A 15,827-nucleotide genomic window follows, 5' to 3' on the forward strand; every position below is an offset into this window, starting at 1 on the left:
CCCCACGTCCCGGTGCCGCGGCCCCCCCCGCCCCCGCCCAGCTTGTGTGAGGCGCTGGTCGCTCTGGCGGGTCCCGTGGCCTGCTGGCCCCCCGCGCCCCGAGCAGCCCTCAGAGCGGCTCTCCTGAGGGTGAGGTGCATCGGGGGGCTGACGGGCGGGAGGAGGAGGGGGAGGCCGCGGGAGGGGGGGAAGCTGGTGCGGGCTATGGACCCGTGGGCGGTACCACCGGCAGCAGCAGCGGCAGAGGCTACTGCTGCTGTTGCTACTGCGATTGCTTTAGCAGGGGCAAAAAAGGCGGCACCCGCACGGAGCCGACCGCGAGGAAAGGTACCCGGGCCTCATCGTGGCGCGGTTGGCGATGGTGGTGGCGATGGGAATGGCGGCGTGTGCAGTAGCAATAGGCATAGCAGCGGCAGTGGCGGCAGCAGCAGAGGAGTCAGAGGCGGGGGTCACGGCCTCAGGCCCCCTGGGGCGGGGGTACCTGCTGGGCAGCTGGGCGCCCTGCCTGCGGTGGCGAGAGCGCTGGGGCTGGGGCCGGAGCTGGGGCTGGGGCCGGGGGCGGGGCTGGGGCTGGGGCCGGAGCTGGGGCTGGGGGATAAGGGGATTTAGGAAGGGGGTCTCCGCAGGTCATCTCAGACTTGTGCGCGTTTGCGTGTGCATGTGTGCGTGTGCGTGTTTTGGAGCGAGGGGGGAGAACGAACCCTAAGGAAGGAAGAAGGGATCAGTAGTGGTGACCCCAACTTGTGGGGCGGTTTCCGAGGAGGATTTCTTTTCGCGCTGAGGTGCCGGAATGTAGGGCGGCTCACGGCCCCTTGCATATAGGGCCCGCCTGCAAGTTGGTTTTGTCTGGTTTGGGTGGTAGCGGTAGCGGTATTGGTAGTTATAGTGGTAGTGGGTGGATGGGCAAATGTAAGGCAGTGGGAAGAAGGCCGTTTGAGTTACAAGTTACAAGTCCCGCACGAATGCAGTGGGGGGTGTTCGTCAAAGCCACCCGGGGTCCATGGACTACTTTTGAGGCACTGTCTTAGTTGAGTGGCCAGGTGGTGGGTAGAGACTTTGACATGGAGAGAGTCCCAGTTGTTGTCAGGAGGAGAGACCGCAGCTCTTCAATTGCTTTAGGCATACTGTCGCCTGGTATGTTTTGCTAGGGCTGCGCTTAGCAAGGTAAAGAGGAAGAAAAGGCTCTAGTTGAGAGCGCGCGCGAGGGAGGGAGAGAGAGGGAAGGGGAGGCACGGAAGACGCTATTATGGTGTAGAGTAGAATCGAGTTTAGGAACGCAGTCGTGTAGTATGCACACACAAAGGACTTTGCAGTGGCTCCTTTCAGGCGGCATCGGAGGACAGGTTAGGCGTTGCTGTTGGGGGTGGGGGTCATGGCGGTGGTGCTAGTTGTAGACCCTGGCTCCGCATGTACTCCGACAATCCCCTCTCTCATGTCGTCCGAGGATCTTTCCTTTTCCATATTATCCTGTAATGGCTTGCGTCCCCGCGGTATGCAACAAGCCGCACCAGCAATGGCGCATACCAAACATTAATTCTACAGGTAGACCGGTTGGGGCTTGGGCCGCAGCCAGTTTCAAGCTTTATTGCACTTGTAAAAATGTGTAAAATGTATAGCAGGATAGGGCTGTGGAGGCTCTGCAATAGGTAGGGCCCCGGCACCGACAGCTCACTCAGTCAGACACTACCATACGTTCAACAAAGCCTATACTCGGTAGAAATAGTGATAAAAAAATGATGGCTGGGGACAAATATTTTGCAGCTAGTCGGTGCACTTTCTTTGGTTGGTGGGGTGGAAGGCCGTACTGGACCCCGTGCAAGGAGCTTGACCCAGATGACATTGAACGCATACAATTCATTTATAAGTATGTATGTGAGGAAGGCACTAGGACAACTTCCCCTTCAGCAGGAGCAGCAACGAAAATTTGTTGCGGCGAACGGGGAATCCGGTACTGCGTACGGCAATTTGTTTGTCCCAGTGTTGCCATCGTGTTTCTCTATGCTAAAAGTTCAAGGAACTACGCGGTAGACATCGGCCTGCCACACTGACGGCGTGTAGGGTCGCTGCACTTACCACATCCTTCCATCCCGCGGCCTAGGAAGTCGCAGGTTCCCGCCGCCTCAAATTCCCGTTACGCATGCTTTGTTGTGATTACTGGTTCCCCCAAAACGCATCTGCTTTTAATTGAGTACATTTAGGATCTGGCTGTCGGGCCGCCAAGGTCAAAGGCGGAAGGCTTGTTGGGGCTGATATAGTCCCATGCTAACTTTGCACCGGGGCTTTCATAACCAATAAGTCACGTGCATACCAAATAAGCCTTCGTTTAAGAGAGGACAGCCATAACTAGCACCTTCGACACACTTTCCTGGGTGGAAAGCCAACGTCTCCCTCAATCTGGCAACGATCATACCTGACACGAGTGGAGCGGCACGCTTGCAGCAATGCCGAAGCAAGCGGATATTCGGATGCAGATTCCGGGCTGCACGGCTGCGCGTTTCTGGGACGTCGTGTACGAGCGACCTGAGGCTACCGAGCGCTATCACACGAGGTATGCACGTGCTCAACGATCACCTAGCTGTAATTGTTTTTTGATCATCATGACTCCAATCTTCGGCTGTGCCGTGCTGCCTTGGGCGCTAGGGCTCACGTGCAATCGTTACCCGCCAGCTCAAAATTTTCTCAATCCTGGACTCATCCATAACAGAAACACCAAGGCAGCCATACTGATTCCTCCCTTTGTCTGGTTTCCTTGTTACGTGAAACAACCATTCGGTGGTGTGCTTTGCTGCCAACGAGGACAGCTTCAACGCGGTGAGGGGGGTTGACTTGGGGCTTACTAGTTTCAGAACCCTAAAAGCCTGAAACCCTAAAAGAGTTCTTCTCAAACGTTCCCCCTCTCCTTTCAGTCAAACGTACACGCTTATCGGTACACTCTCCGTCCCTCCCAGGTCCCTAGCCCTGCTTAAGAGGGATGGGGTGGGGTGAGGGTGGGCTCATAGCTAGGCTCATTTCCCTTGCAATGAGGCGTTCCCCCGTCTCCCACCCTTCTTTCCCTCTCTTCCCGCCTGTTCTGATATCCCTCCCCCACATGCCTCCGTGTGAAAACGGCGTTTGAAACACCAATTAAGCTCTCGCGCGTCCACCTTAACCCTCCACTGCCGTTCCTCCGCCTCCCCCTACCCGCCCCTGCTCCCCGCCTTTCCCCGCACTTTCTATACTTTTTCCTCTTCCTCTACACACGCCCCTCCCCACACACACCCCTCCCCCTCCGCAGTCCACCTCCACCAGTGTTGGCCCCTGGACTGCTGGCCAGCGCTCCGTCAATTTCACGATGCCATTGAAGCTCCCGGACTTTTTGAAGCGCATGGTACGGCACGGCGTGTGTCGGGTTATGTCGTACATGGACAGGCTGGGGTGGGGCGACACGGAGTGAGGCGGGGAGAAAGCGGGGGCTACAGTTGGGTAGCTGGGGCGGGACCTTGGTTGGGTTGTGGTGTGAGCTGTGTGGGATTCGCAACCTCCGCATTGGTCCCATGGGCGGTTCACTCTGCTTTCTGGGGTTACCTTTTTTACATCTTTGCCGTATCGCTGGGGGCGCACTCCATTCGCCGTACGGCGGGTGTTCTCATCTTACTTCGTTTGCCGTACTGCTTCTGCTGCTTAAACTACTGATCGCAGGTTGGTTTGGAAAGTGTTGCTGTGGCGGAGGTTCAGCGGGTGGTGTGGCAGGGCGGTCTGGGGTCATTCACCGTCAGCTCCGAAACCAACATCACCAACATGATGGGTGCGGAGGGGGGGAATAAAAGGGTTTGGAGTGAGGGGAGGGAAAGGATTGGGCTGCTGCTGTTGCTGTTCTGCTACACACAGACACATACACAGAGAGACACACGCGTGTCCCCTTGCCTTCCCCCCTCGGCCTCCCCGCCTCTTCCTCTGCAACCACCCCCCATTTCCCGCCGTTACCCCTCTTGCCTCTCCTCCACACCTCCACTTCCGTCCCATAACTCCTCCCCCCCTCCCAACAGCCGTGTGGCTGGCAGCCACATTCGAATTGTATTCCGTACCCCCTACCCTACTGCTCCTAACCGCATGCAAACGTATTACGTACATACGCACGTACATACAGGCGCGGGGCGCTTCACCACCGCATTACAACTCACCGTCACCGAGCAGCAACAACAGAACCACCCGGCTCCTGCCGCTACTGCTACTGCTACTGCCACCACTGCAACCCCCACCTCCTCCACCGCCCTCAACGGGCGCATCTCGCCCTTCATCACCGCCTCGTCTCTGGGACATGACACCGGAGGCGGCGGCGGCGGTGGTGGTGGTGGCGTTAGAGGGTGCGGTGGCGTAGGAGGTGTTGGTAGTAGTAGCAGTAGTAGTAAAGAGGCGGAGGTGGGGGAGGCGGAGGTGGATGTGTCCTGTTCCGCTGTGCAGCTGGTGTACAGCGTCCGGTGCGCCGCCGCCTCCATCCCCTGGCCGATGTCGGCCACCATTGAGAACGTCATGGCGGAGAAGGCGCTGGTGAGGGGGTAGAGGGGGAACTTGCTCGCGCCCTTGGCTGCGGCCTTTCGCCGCCCTTGTTGTTGTTTTTGTTGTTATCACTATTATTATTATGAGCTTTATTATCTTAATAATAAATATTTTTTAAAATACCTGTATTATAATAATATTATTATGTAAGTAATCTCTCCGTCGATTCTAAATCGTTGAGAACCGCACGGTGGGCCTAACCCCGGCAAAATTACCCCTGTTTATTTCTTCAGATCAACATCTTCATCTGCACAAATACATGTACATATATATCACGTATATATATCACGTATATCACATATATATATCTGCATCTCCCCACCCCTCCCCCGCTCCCTTTCTCTCTCAAGGTGTCCATGCAAAGCTTCCTTGACTACTGTGCACAGCTCCTGGAGGAGGAAGAACATCATCACCGGCGTCACCACCACAACAAACAACAACAAGAACAACAACAGTGCACGGTGGTGGGAGCTGCAGGTGCACCGGCGCTCGAAGGAGACACCGCCGCCACCACCACCGCCACGACCATAACTACAACCACCACGGGCGCGACGGCGTCGTCGCCGTCGCCGTCATCCGCCACCTCCAGGACGGCGACGACGACGAAGGCGAAGGCGACCGTGACGGCGGCGGCGGCGGCGGCGGCGCTGCTGGAGCCCCCCCCGGCGGCGCTGTCCTCCTCGGAGGGCAGCGGAGTGGCGGCCGCAGGTACGTGTCAAATGGAAAACCTCCCAGGGGCCCCCTGTGGCGGAGGGAAGGGGGCTGGCGGTTGTCGTGTGTCTGTATGTGTTATAATAGTAATAATAGTAATAATGTGTTTTGGTGAACTGTGCGGCGAGAGGGCGCAATGCTAGGTGTGGGTACATGCGCACACGGGGCAGCGGGCCCCAGGTGCGGAGAGGCGGTGTGTGTAGGTGCGTGTGGTGGAGAGCGGGAGAGCGGGAGAGGGACCGCTAACTTCCCCCCGGGGGGGAAGTGGTGAAGAGCACATCTATGAGCACTAGCACCTATCTGCGGCTCCATCCCCGGGGGCTGCCATGAGCTCCCATAACTGGAATCCACCAACCTCCCACTTCGTCCCTCCTATATTTCGGTCGACTTTAGTTTTTAGTTTGACCTTTAGTTTGACTTCAGCTGGCTTTAGATAGATTGCACTGGGTGCTTTCTCCTGTCGGCACTGTCGCAGTGTGCCACTTGCCTCTGTATGCATGTATGTATGTGTGCATTTCCGGTTTCGATTCCCTCCATCTTCCGTCTGCGTCCTTTTTTGTCACCACCATCATCACCGTTACCAGCAGCAGCAGCAGCACATGCACCCACCACCACCACCACCAGCAGCACCGTTACCTCCAGTGCTTGTGTCTGCTGCTACTGCCGGTGTTATTCTTTGCTGCGGGTGCTGCGGCTGGTGTTGTTATCGCTGCAAATGTTGCCGCCGTCGATACCGCCGTCAGGCGACGCACCCCCGCTACGGAACCGCCCCGCCTCGGCGACATCACTATCACCGCCACCACCATCATCGTCATCAGCAGCAGCAGCAGCAGCAGCAGCAGCACCTTCACCCTGGCAGCACCGCCGCCACAGCCGTACTGCGCACTGCGCCCTCCCTGGCCCCGCCTCAAGCATCACATCATCCGCACTCCGCCGGCCCCCGTCGTCCGCGACTCATCACCGCCGTCACGGCGCCGCCGCCGCCGCCGCCGCTGCAGCCCTGCCGCCAGGCTCTGAGCCAAACCCCGTCGTACCACCACACCACCACTGCACCGCCGCCGCCGCTGTAACCATCTCGCAGGTGGCGCTTGGGTCGCCGCCGCCGCCGCTGTTGCTGCTACTGCTGCTGCCGGCCCCCCACTACCCCCCGCTCCCCGGGGACCCACAGCGACCCTGCGCCACCGCTGGCCGTCCATCACCTGCTCCCAAGATCTGGGAGGCGGAGGCGGCAGCGGAGGTGTGCCTGGCGTCGCCGCGGCCGCATCTGCGGGCGGCACCGGTGCTGGCGGCGGAGACTCGTTCGTACTCCGTCGTGCCGACACGGCGGGGTTTCCCGGAGGCGGAGGCGATGTGTTTTGGGACGCACCTGAAGTGTTTGGGACCGGAAGCGGCGGCTCGGGTGAGGGGGGAAGGAGAGGGGAGGAGATGAGAGGGCAGGGCAGGGCAGGGGGGTGGGAGTGGGAGTGGAAGGAACCCTCGCCTCCATTCCTTCCCTACACCTCTCATTTTGCGCTTCCTCCGGCCCCTCCAGGTCCTCCTACCTCCTCCTCTTCCGCCCCTGTTGTTGTTGATGATGGCGGTGGTGGTGGTGCTGATGATGATGTGTTTGCGAGTGCTGGATCTGACATGAAGTGAAGCGACACACATTCTCTCCGCTGTCGTGCTGAGTGAGGGTTTCGGCGGTCGCTGACCGCTGCCGCTCTCATTGCCGTCGTCGTTGACCACCCCACCGGATTACGTACAACGTACAACGGACAGAGGGAAATACATTGATTGGAGTGTGCCGTACTGCACTGTACTGCACTGCAGGTGTCAGCAGCGGCGCCGTCAGTCCACGTCAGCTGCTGCTACAGCCGTCGACTGTACGGCGGCTCTCGGCCGACTGCGGCGGTGGCGGCAGCGGGGCCGCGGGTGCTGCTGCAGCTTCGGCTGTAGCAGTCAATGCTGTGGCCACTGAGACACACCAAGTGGCTGTAGCAGTCGACAAGCTGGCGGTGGCTGTAGCGGTGCTGGATGGCAAGATGGAAAAATTGCTGGCGCTTCAAGGGCAACAGCAGCAGCAGCTCCGAAACCTACAGGAACAGCTTGTACTGCAGCAGCAGCAAAATCGTGGGCAAGACTCCACACCTGCCTACTTGCTAGATCACCCAGGAGCGACGTCAGCGGCCGGTGTACGACACCGCGGCAGTGACGGCGGCGGCCGCCGCGGCGGTGACATCGATGTGAAGTGGACGTTGCGGGTGACGCTTGCCGTACTGCTGGCGACGCTTCTGGTGGTGGTGGGTTACTGGGTGATCCATCCGTACAGCAGTTTTCGGCCGCACGGCAGCAACAGTGGTGGCGGCGTTGATGGCGGCGGCGGCGTCGGTGGCGGCAGTACGGCGCCGCAGCCTTTGCCGCTGGTGTCGGTGCTTCGCGTCAACGGCGCCGCGAGCTCCCTGGGGCGCCGCGGCGGCGGCGGTGGGGTGGAGGAGGAGGGTGGCTTTTCCAGCCGCGGGGCGGGTGGACGAGCGCGGCGTGAGCTGCAACTTTACGAAGGCGGTAACGCCCTCGGCGGCGGCGGCGGGGCAGAGAAGGAGAATGTGGGGCGCAGCTTGGAGCTTCGTGGTGATGGTAGTGGTGCAGGGTACGGCACTCGTGGCTGGCGGCGGCACCAGCGGCGGCGGAGTCAGCTGTAGGAACCGCGGACTGTTGCGGAAAGTTGAGGACCAGGGTAACTTACTTTCGTTTTGTCTGCTCCCTCGCCGCCTCCGCCGCTTCTGTTACCCGGGGGGGGGATTGGGGGGACACGAACCACGAGCGAGTGAAGAGCGAAGGGGGGTAAGGGGGGGCCTCTTTTTCCTGGAGGGAGGTTGGCGTGTGGCTCTCAGTCGAGAGAGGGCAGCAACCCCAGGAATGGATTCTCTCCTCCCCCCTTTCCCTCCCCTCCGCGGGGCGGGCGGGGTGGGGTGGGGTGGGGCCCTACCTCACGAGAGGGTCATGCGGCGTTGCACCGCCTTCCATTTTCGCCCGTTTGTGTGCATGTATGTATATATGTATGTATGTATGTGTGCCTCAGAAGGCAACAGCGCTATTATGAAGCGTTACATAAGGAAATGGTGAAGCGCACATGAAAATGCGAAGATTTCTGCGTGAGTGTGTTTTCATGATGCATAGATGTATGACATGTGTGTGTATGTATGTATGTATGTATGTATGTATGTATGTATGTATGTATGTATGTATGTATGTATGTGCAAGGACGCCATTCTAGCTGTGCATGCCTGACTAGTCGTTCTTGTACACGTAAGTATGTATATATATGCATGCATGTATTTATTTATGTGTGTACGTATGTATGTGACGGCGGCGCCAAACGCCTCAACCGCCTCCAAGCACACGTACGCGCGCAATGCATCTTTTTCGTGATAGTGATTTATGAACGACTAAAATTGGTTTTCCCGTTACGCCCTTTCTGGTCGTACGACGGCATGTCGAGCTATTCGAACCCTAAACGTGTTTTTTTAGGGTTTGACTCAGCAGCATTGTTATTACAACCCAATCAATGCTGCTGCGGATGGCGTTGATGTTATGGTGGGTGAGATGTGGTTTCGGGGCTTTACGTACTTGCGCAAGTTCTCAACCCCTGGACTATAATTCGTAATATACATACGCAGGAGTCCGAAAGCAGCTGTCGAAAGCTCTGCTGCATTTACTGGCAGGGGAAGCAAGGAATTGTTTTGGTCTGTTGCCGTACTGTACCGTACTGCCGGGAGGCTCCAGCTGGGAAATGTGTATAACCTAAAGAGTACTACAATATGTAGCAGCGTCACACACACACACACATACGCTCACTCACAGAGGCTCGAGTAATGTAGTCATTACTTAGTTATCGTTGTTGTTACTAAAGCATTTAACAACACGGCACCCACCGGCCCCCCCGTGGGAGTGCGTATGTCCCATCCGCAGGTCCTCAAGCTGACGGATTAATTGTTTGTTGTGTATCTATCACGTTATTACTGTGTCGCGGGGTCTATGGAGGGTCTATGGAGGGAGCGAGCCCGATGTGCGGGCCTGAATTCATGTACAGAGTTTCCAAGGCTTGGCAGCGCCAGACGGATCCGCCGTCTGGCTCAACGATACACCTCCTGACTCCTGCGCCAAGCTCTCTCGCCGAGCAGGCAGGCAGGCAGGCAGAGGCAATCCCTTCCTCACCTTCCCGCCGGCCCCCTGTTCAACCCCTGCGGCGCCCTCATCCCAGTGTGATGTGATCTCACCAAGAGGGAAGTCGACACCTTCCATCTTCTACCACAGCAGTGTGTGTGTGTATATATGTGTGTTCTACCTCCCCTCTCTTTTCTGCCACACGACACACACACACGACACACACACACGCACACACAGACACACACACACGCACACACAGACACACACACAGACACACATATGAACACTTTTATACCCGTGCGTGCGCGGACATGTGGCCGCGTGAGTGTGTGTGTGTGTGTGTGCAACCGGACTGAGCTATACAACATCAATCTTGGATGTCGTGTGCTATTCATCACGTGCAACTTACTCCTATCGCTAAATATATATAAAAGAATAACTGTGTGTGTGTGTGTCTCTCACTCGAGTATATGTAGCGACACGTGAGACCGCGTGGTTGCGTGTGCTGTCACAGGTCACCACACGATGGCGATGTCACACGGCTCCCCCTCCCTAACGGCGGCTTCAACTTCCATTCACCTTCGATCACCTTCCATTCACCTTCCATCACCTACCTCCCAACACACCCCTAGCCGTCACCTACACGTCAACTACCGCTGTAGCGCCGGCCCCCTCACACCGCGTCACACCGTGTGCAGTTCCACTCGCTACGACCCAAAGCGGCCGCACCGCACAGCACAGCGGGATCCGCCACCACCGCCGCCACCACCACCGCTACATGTGGGCTGACACCGGAACGCGGCCCCCCCCCCCCCGGGGAGCAGGGGCCCTAACGACGACACCACTACCGCTACTACCGCCGCTACTACCGGGTGGCTGCTGCAATGCTGCACATCCCCTACCTGGGTCCCTGCCTCCATTCCCAGCGGGAGGGAAGGGGCCCCAGGGGACGGGCTGGCGGGTTCTAGGTGTGTGCGTGTGCGTGTGTTACAAACACACACATACACACACGTACATACACACATACCCCCAGGGGGTTTTCGTCACGCCCGTACGGCACTGCACGGCGACAACGTGCGTCGGGGCCGCGGAATCCTTCTGCCTTCCTCTTGTGGCGACAATCAATCAATCGATCAACCGAAGAGTTGGTAGATTAGAGAGAGAGCGAGAGGGTTGTCTTCCTTTTCACACCGCAGGGGGTGATAGGGTGGTATGCCAGTGGTGGTTGTGGGCCACACACACACACACACACACACACACACACACACACACACGCACCCCTCCTCCTCGCCGCTGGGCTCCAACCCCAGCACCGCCCCAACCCCCCATCGTTCAGCTCCCCCTGCCAGCTGCCTTCTGAGGGGGCGGGGGATGCATGATGACCTCGTCGTCGTCGTCGTCGTCGTCATCACCAGCAGCAGCAGCAGCAGCATGTGGCGGTCGTGGTGGGAGGAGAGGGGCGGGTGTAGCGCTCGAGATCGAATTGGTGGTTTGTAGCTATGTCTGTTATGTGTGTCAGACACGGTCCTGCGGATGTGGAGGATCGGGTGGTGGTGGTAAAACACACAACAAGACACACACACGCACACGCATGAATTTGGCGGGGGGGCAAGCCATGTGCGGAGTAAGGAAAAATAAAAATCGAAAAATTTCAAGAAACTCACACACGGGTAACATACATACATACACACATACATACATACATACATACATACATACATACATACATACATACATACATACATACATACATACATACACACACATACATTCATACATACACACATACGCCAGAGGGCGGAGGGCGGAGCATGAAGGCTGAGTCATAAATAACTGGGAAACGGAAAACTGGCAGAAGGCAGATCAATGTCGGAGCTCATCATCAAAAGTGTTGTTGTTGAGGCTTTTTTGCAGTTCGTTTGTTTCGGTCGGCAGCTGGGGATCAGGAGGAGCTCTCCAAGCTTGGCTAGGGACCACACGGGCGGCCTCGGGGGTTACAGCTGGGGTGACGGCTCAGAGACAGCAGGAAGGGGGAGACTAGAGGTGGGGCGTGGTGGGCTAGACCCACCAGTGCAATTTCACGCATGTCCCGCAGGTAATAGTTGACCACCTCCGAAACCACCGACAAGATGATTGAGGCCAACAGAATTGTCAACCACCAGATCCAGTTGACCGGAAAGGCTTGGTTGACTTCGTGCGTCATGTAGTCGGGGGGGGGGAGGGAGGGAGGGAGGGAGGGAGGGGAGGGAGGGAGGGGTAAGGGGCGGAGATAGAAGTCCCCGCACCACATGTGCGACCATACATGCCTACAGACATGGATGCCTAGCTAGCTACGTAACTGCCCTTGTATGTGCCCCGCTGCGCTATCCCCACTCCCCTCCACCCTCACCTCCCGCGCACATCACCACCCGGGGCGTCCTCTTCAACACAAGGGGAAGCACACAGGACGAAGAGAGTCAACCCCCCCTGTAGTAGCTGATACACAGTACGGCTCTACAAACACGCGCGAAGCGCGACCACCAGCATCTCGAGAGGCCTTTTCAGCGGCCAGCTACTACACCCCCACCCCACTTACCCCCACCACCACCACTCACTTATGATGCACAGCAGCAGGTGCAGCAAGGACGACGAGACAACGTAGTCCCAGCTCTTACGAGTGGCGCCCACGACGCCGTAAGTAAGGCCCACACAGCAGGTGTACGTCAGCATCATTGCCAGCCATGAACCTATTATGGCCACCAGGGCCGCCAGAGGGTCGCAACCTTCTCAGGGGGGAGTTCGCACCTAACGCCAACTGGCGGTGTCAGGGAGGTTCAGATGGTCCGTTGTCACCTTTCCCTTCCCGCCTCCCTCTCTTCCTCTCTTATCACAGACGGTTCGGCAGAGCCGGTTTCCCACCACCCGTACCACCACCCAGAGTCTCTCCAACCATCCCACAGCCACATCATCATCATCTTTACTTTACACGACCCAGACGTCCAACCCCGGGAGCCAGGGCCCCCTTCTCTCCCCACCCTCTTTTCGACAAACCACCGTCCCTCTTCAAGCTGCGCCCCGTCATCCAGACAGCCATATTACCCCTTTTCCCTCCCCCTTCTGACCACCCGTCACTCACCCAGTGCGTCGTCTCTTCTCCTGGGTGAGAACTCGCTCCGCCGCGTCCTGAAGGGGTACCGCCCCAGCTGGTGCCAGTCTACGTGGAGAGCCCCCACCAAGATGATGCTCCACTGCCCCGGGCCGGTCAGTCAGTAGGTCGGTCAGTCAGTCAGTCAGTATGTATGTATGTGTATGTACGTGTGTGGGGCTGGGTGGGCCGGAGAGAGGGATTAAAGAATGGAAGCGATGCAGAGACTTAGGCGGCCCGTCCGTCTTGGTGTGTTTGACTACAGCTGAGTGTGTGCGTGTGTGTGTGTTTATGTGTGTATGTGTGTTTCGCGACGTGACCGGGCATGGCGGGAAAGGTCATGGGACAGGGGGGCCGGGGGCCCCTCGCTAGCTAAGCGGCTTATCGCTATGGCTCTATATAATACCGGGATCAAGGATGGTTTCAGAGCACCGGAAGTAGGTGAACGTGAAGAGTGGAGGTAAGGGGTGTAAGGTGGGGCGCCCTCGACGTGCTGCCCGGCAGCTCCAGGCCCTAGGGGCCACCTGTTTAAGTCGTTTAGGTATTTTGATGGGTGCCACGGTACGGGACCTGACTCACCACGTAGTAAATGAGGTAAAAGCTGATCAAATACACAGCTAACTTCTTAAGGATTGTCCTTGTTTCACCATCCGCCTTCGAGCCCATGGTTCAGGGGCGGCCGCTGGTCCTACGATGGTCGTCGCTCCGTGCATCCACCTTGCCCAGCCCAGGCTGTTTTCAGCCGTTTGGAAAGCCTTACCTAAGATCTATATATAGTAACCACTGTCAGGAAAAAGTTAGGACTAAAGCAGTCAAAGCTCAGCCCTCTTAGATATTATAAAAGTCTGCTTATTGCTGTCGCCGCAGAGTGACAATTGGAGTTACTGTGACATAGGCATATGCATAGTTAAGTATTACAGCTAACAATCCAAACGATATGCAGTTTATAGTTTGCAAATGCTTCTTACTTTGATTGTAATGTGACCACGCGTATTTTAAGATATGACGTGTTAGTGTATTGTATGAAAATTTGTATAAAGTGCCATGTATAATATGTTATTGGTTTATAGGACAGTACAGCTTACGCCACAGCTTTACCTGTCAAAATTGTGCCTCTAACCTCCATTGAGATAGGCACGCGGATTGTAATTCAGACTCTCTTGCTTTTGAGACACGCCTTCTGCCTTACTATCCATGGTGCGACAGCTGGTTTCCTTACCTGGCCGTGGTGTATCGCTGGAGGTGTACATCCATCCGTGCAAACAACCACGTGAGACTTGTCAATTCTAACAGTCAAAGTATAGTTGACCAGGCAGCAGAGCCTAACTGCCAACTGCTATCGTCTAGGCATCCATTTTAACTTTCGACCATGGCCCTCCGCCCTGTGTGAAACGTTGACATTTTCACATCGCTCTGTCAAATGTGCTTGCGATGGAGCAGCAGTGTTCACGTCAGGCCAAAGTGATGGCGCACCTGCGCCGATGCTGCTCGTGCTGCATCCCTGGCCGTGGCTTGGAGGCTGCATGGATGACCACGTAGTAGTGGCAGTGTGCAGGTAATGTTAAACTCTGTGCTAAAATGCACCTAGCCTTAGGTTGTGTATTCGGCAGGCATGTGATTCAAGCACAAGAGCACATGGAGTCTCAGAGTCCAACAAGGACAGAAACCCCAAGCGCTGTATCTACCTCCTTACTATAGCTCCCATAAGTTATTCATCCAGCATCATTTGTTATATCTGCAGATCTGCGCTCGAATCGGGCTGCTTCTCTTCTGTGGTGCGTTACAACATGCGAGGGGCAGGTTGGTGCGGACTAATGGGCATCATGGAGCGAAATGTCGTACATGATACAACACACGTACTTACTGCGCACACATAATGCACCAAGCAAGTTGCATCTCTTTCTCCAGCGCACACGTTCATCTCAAACACCCATGGCGGTTCTCGCACTGTGTTTTGATGTATCCGCAATGTTCTGTCTCAACGTCCTCAGCCTACCTCTGTGTCTGTCTGTATGTCTATGTGTACGCATCACCACACACCACACACCTCCCCACGAAAAGGACATTCGCCCACAAACACACTCCTCCTGTTATCTCCGCACAGCTACCTGAGAACCAAAAGACGCACGCTCTGGTTGCGTGCAACGGTATATATGTCTGTCTGTTCAGGTAACTCAGGCAGCAGCCGCTCGCTGTCCAGCTCGGTTGACGCAGCAGACCTTGTTGTGCTCGCACGCCAACTACTGCTACAGCAGCAGCAGCAACAGCAGCAATGCCAGTCGCCGTTCACTGCTCGAACGACGGCGACCCTCGAAGCCGCCGGCCACCACACTCCACCTCCGGTGCAGCCGGCCCGCCCACAACAGCAGCAGCACGTGCCAGGTATCCCTCCGACCTCCCCCGCTACTGCTGCTACCGCTACTGCTGCTACCGCTACTGCTGCTACCGCTACCGCTACTGCTGCTACCGCTACTGCTGCTACCGCTACTGCTGCTACCGCTACTGCTGCTACCGCTACTGCTGCTACCGCTACTGCTGCTACCGCTACTGCTGCTACCGCTACTGCTGCTACCGCTACTGCTGCTACCGCTACCGCTGCTACCGCTACCGCTGCTACCGCTACTGCCAGCCCTCGGTTAGCCCTTGTGGGGTACAGCTACGGCGGACTCGTGGCTGCGAGAGCTCTTGGGCAGTTGCGACCCCAGATGGCGGCGATAGCGCTGCTGGCGCCGCCCCTGGGTGCGTGGCCGTCATCATATCGCCATGATGACGACGATATGATGACCGTTGGTTGGTATCACCGTTGTCATCGTTGCTGTCAATGTTGACGAGGGGGCTATCGCACAGGGCGGCGAGCACCGTCGGGGGCCCTGACCGGGGCCGAAACACAGCGCAGGGGCAGCGCCCGTCTGCTGTTGTTGTTGTTGTTGTTGTTGTTGTTGTTGTTGTTGTCGTCGTCAAGGGTTGGATCATGAGATCCTGGGGCAGTAAAGGTAAAGAGGTCCTCGTTGAGAGGACATGGCTAGCCAGCACATGGCTCCGCCCTGACATGTACCAGTGCCGTACCGCGCCGTACGGTACTGCTCCGTCGCGCGTTCCCACGCATTTCCCCCCACCTTCCCCCCACCCACGCCAACGCGCCCCAATAACACACACAACATGCACATGGCACGCGTCTTCCCCCCTTCCGGTCAGTAGCTTACAAATACTCCTGCAGTATCTGTCTATCTCTGGTATCTGCTTCAATCTTCAGCGGTTCGTTTTATTCCCCCTTTTCCCCAACAAACTCCCCCTCTCCCCCCAACCCTCC

General features: G+C 57.1%; 3 protein-coding genes across 3 annotated transcripts in view; 2 read left to right on the top strand and 1 right to left on the bottom strand.

The window, feature by feature from the left end:
• Positions 1–609, top strand: part of VOLCADRAFT_92947 (uncharacterized protein) — a gene marked incomplete at both ends in the record, with an annotated part of 7,599 nt that extends 6,990 nt beyond the window's left edge. The window contains 2 exons of the mRNA XM_002952188.1: positions 42–129; positions 493–609. Coding sequence (XP_002952234.1) covers positions 42–129; positions 493–609 — 205 coding nt within the window. The remainder of the gene's footprint in view (positions 1–41; positions 130–492) is intronic.
• Positions 610–2,441: 1,832 nt separating this feature from the next.
• VOLCADRAFT_92948 (uncharacterized protein) lies at positions 2,442–10,772 on the top strand (the record flags this gene model as incomplete). The annotated part of the gene is made up of 11 exons (XM_002952189.1): positions 2,442–2,548; positions 2,949–2,976; positions 3,275–3,367; positions 3,679–3,784; positions 4,127–4,527; positions 4,887–5,244; positions 6,246–6,328; positions 6,416–6,646; positions 7,101–7,873; positions 10,092–10,173; positions 10,704–10,772. The coding sequence occupies 11 exons, from the start codon at positions 2,442–2,444 to the stop codon at positions 10,770–10,772; spliced, it is 2,331 nt and encodes a 776-aa protein (XP_002952235.1).
• A 563-nt stretch (positions 10,773–11,335) lies between these two features.
• On the bottom strand, positions 11,336–14,392 carry VOLCADRAFT_92949 (uncharacterized protein; the record flags this gene model as incomplete). The annotated part of the gene is made up of 6 exons (XM_002952269.1): positions 11,336–11,359; positions 11,462–11,583; positions 11,988–12,119; positions 12,509–12,620; positions 13,991–14,036; positions 14,382–14,392. 6 exons carry the CDS (start codon positions 14,390–14,392, stop codon positions 11,336–11,338), a joined length of 447 nt encoding a protein of 148 aa, XP_002952315.1.
• Positions 14,393–15,827: the final 1,435 nt, after the last annotated feature.

Source organism: Volvox carteri (assembly GCF_000143455.1).
Source record: "Volvox carteri f. nagariensis unplaced genomic scaffold VOLCAscaffold_28, whole genome shotgun sequence".
In the NCBI taxonomy this organism is placed as follows: Eukaryota; Viridiplantae; Chlorophyta; class Chlorophyceae; order Chlamydomonadales; family Volvocaceae; genus Volvox; species Volvox carteri.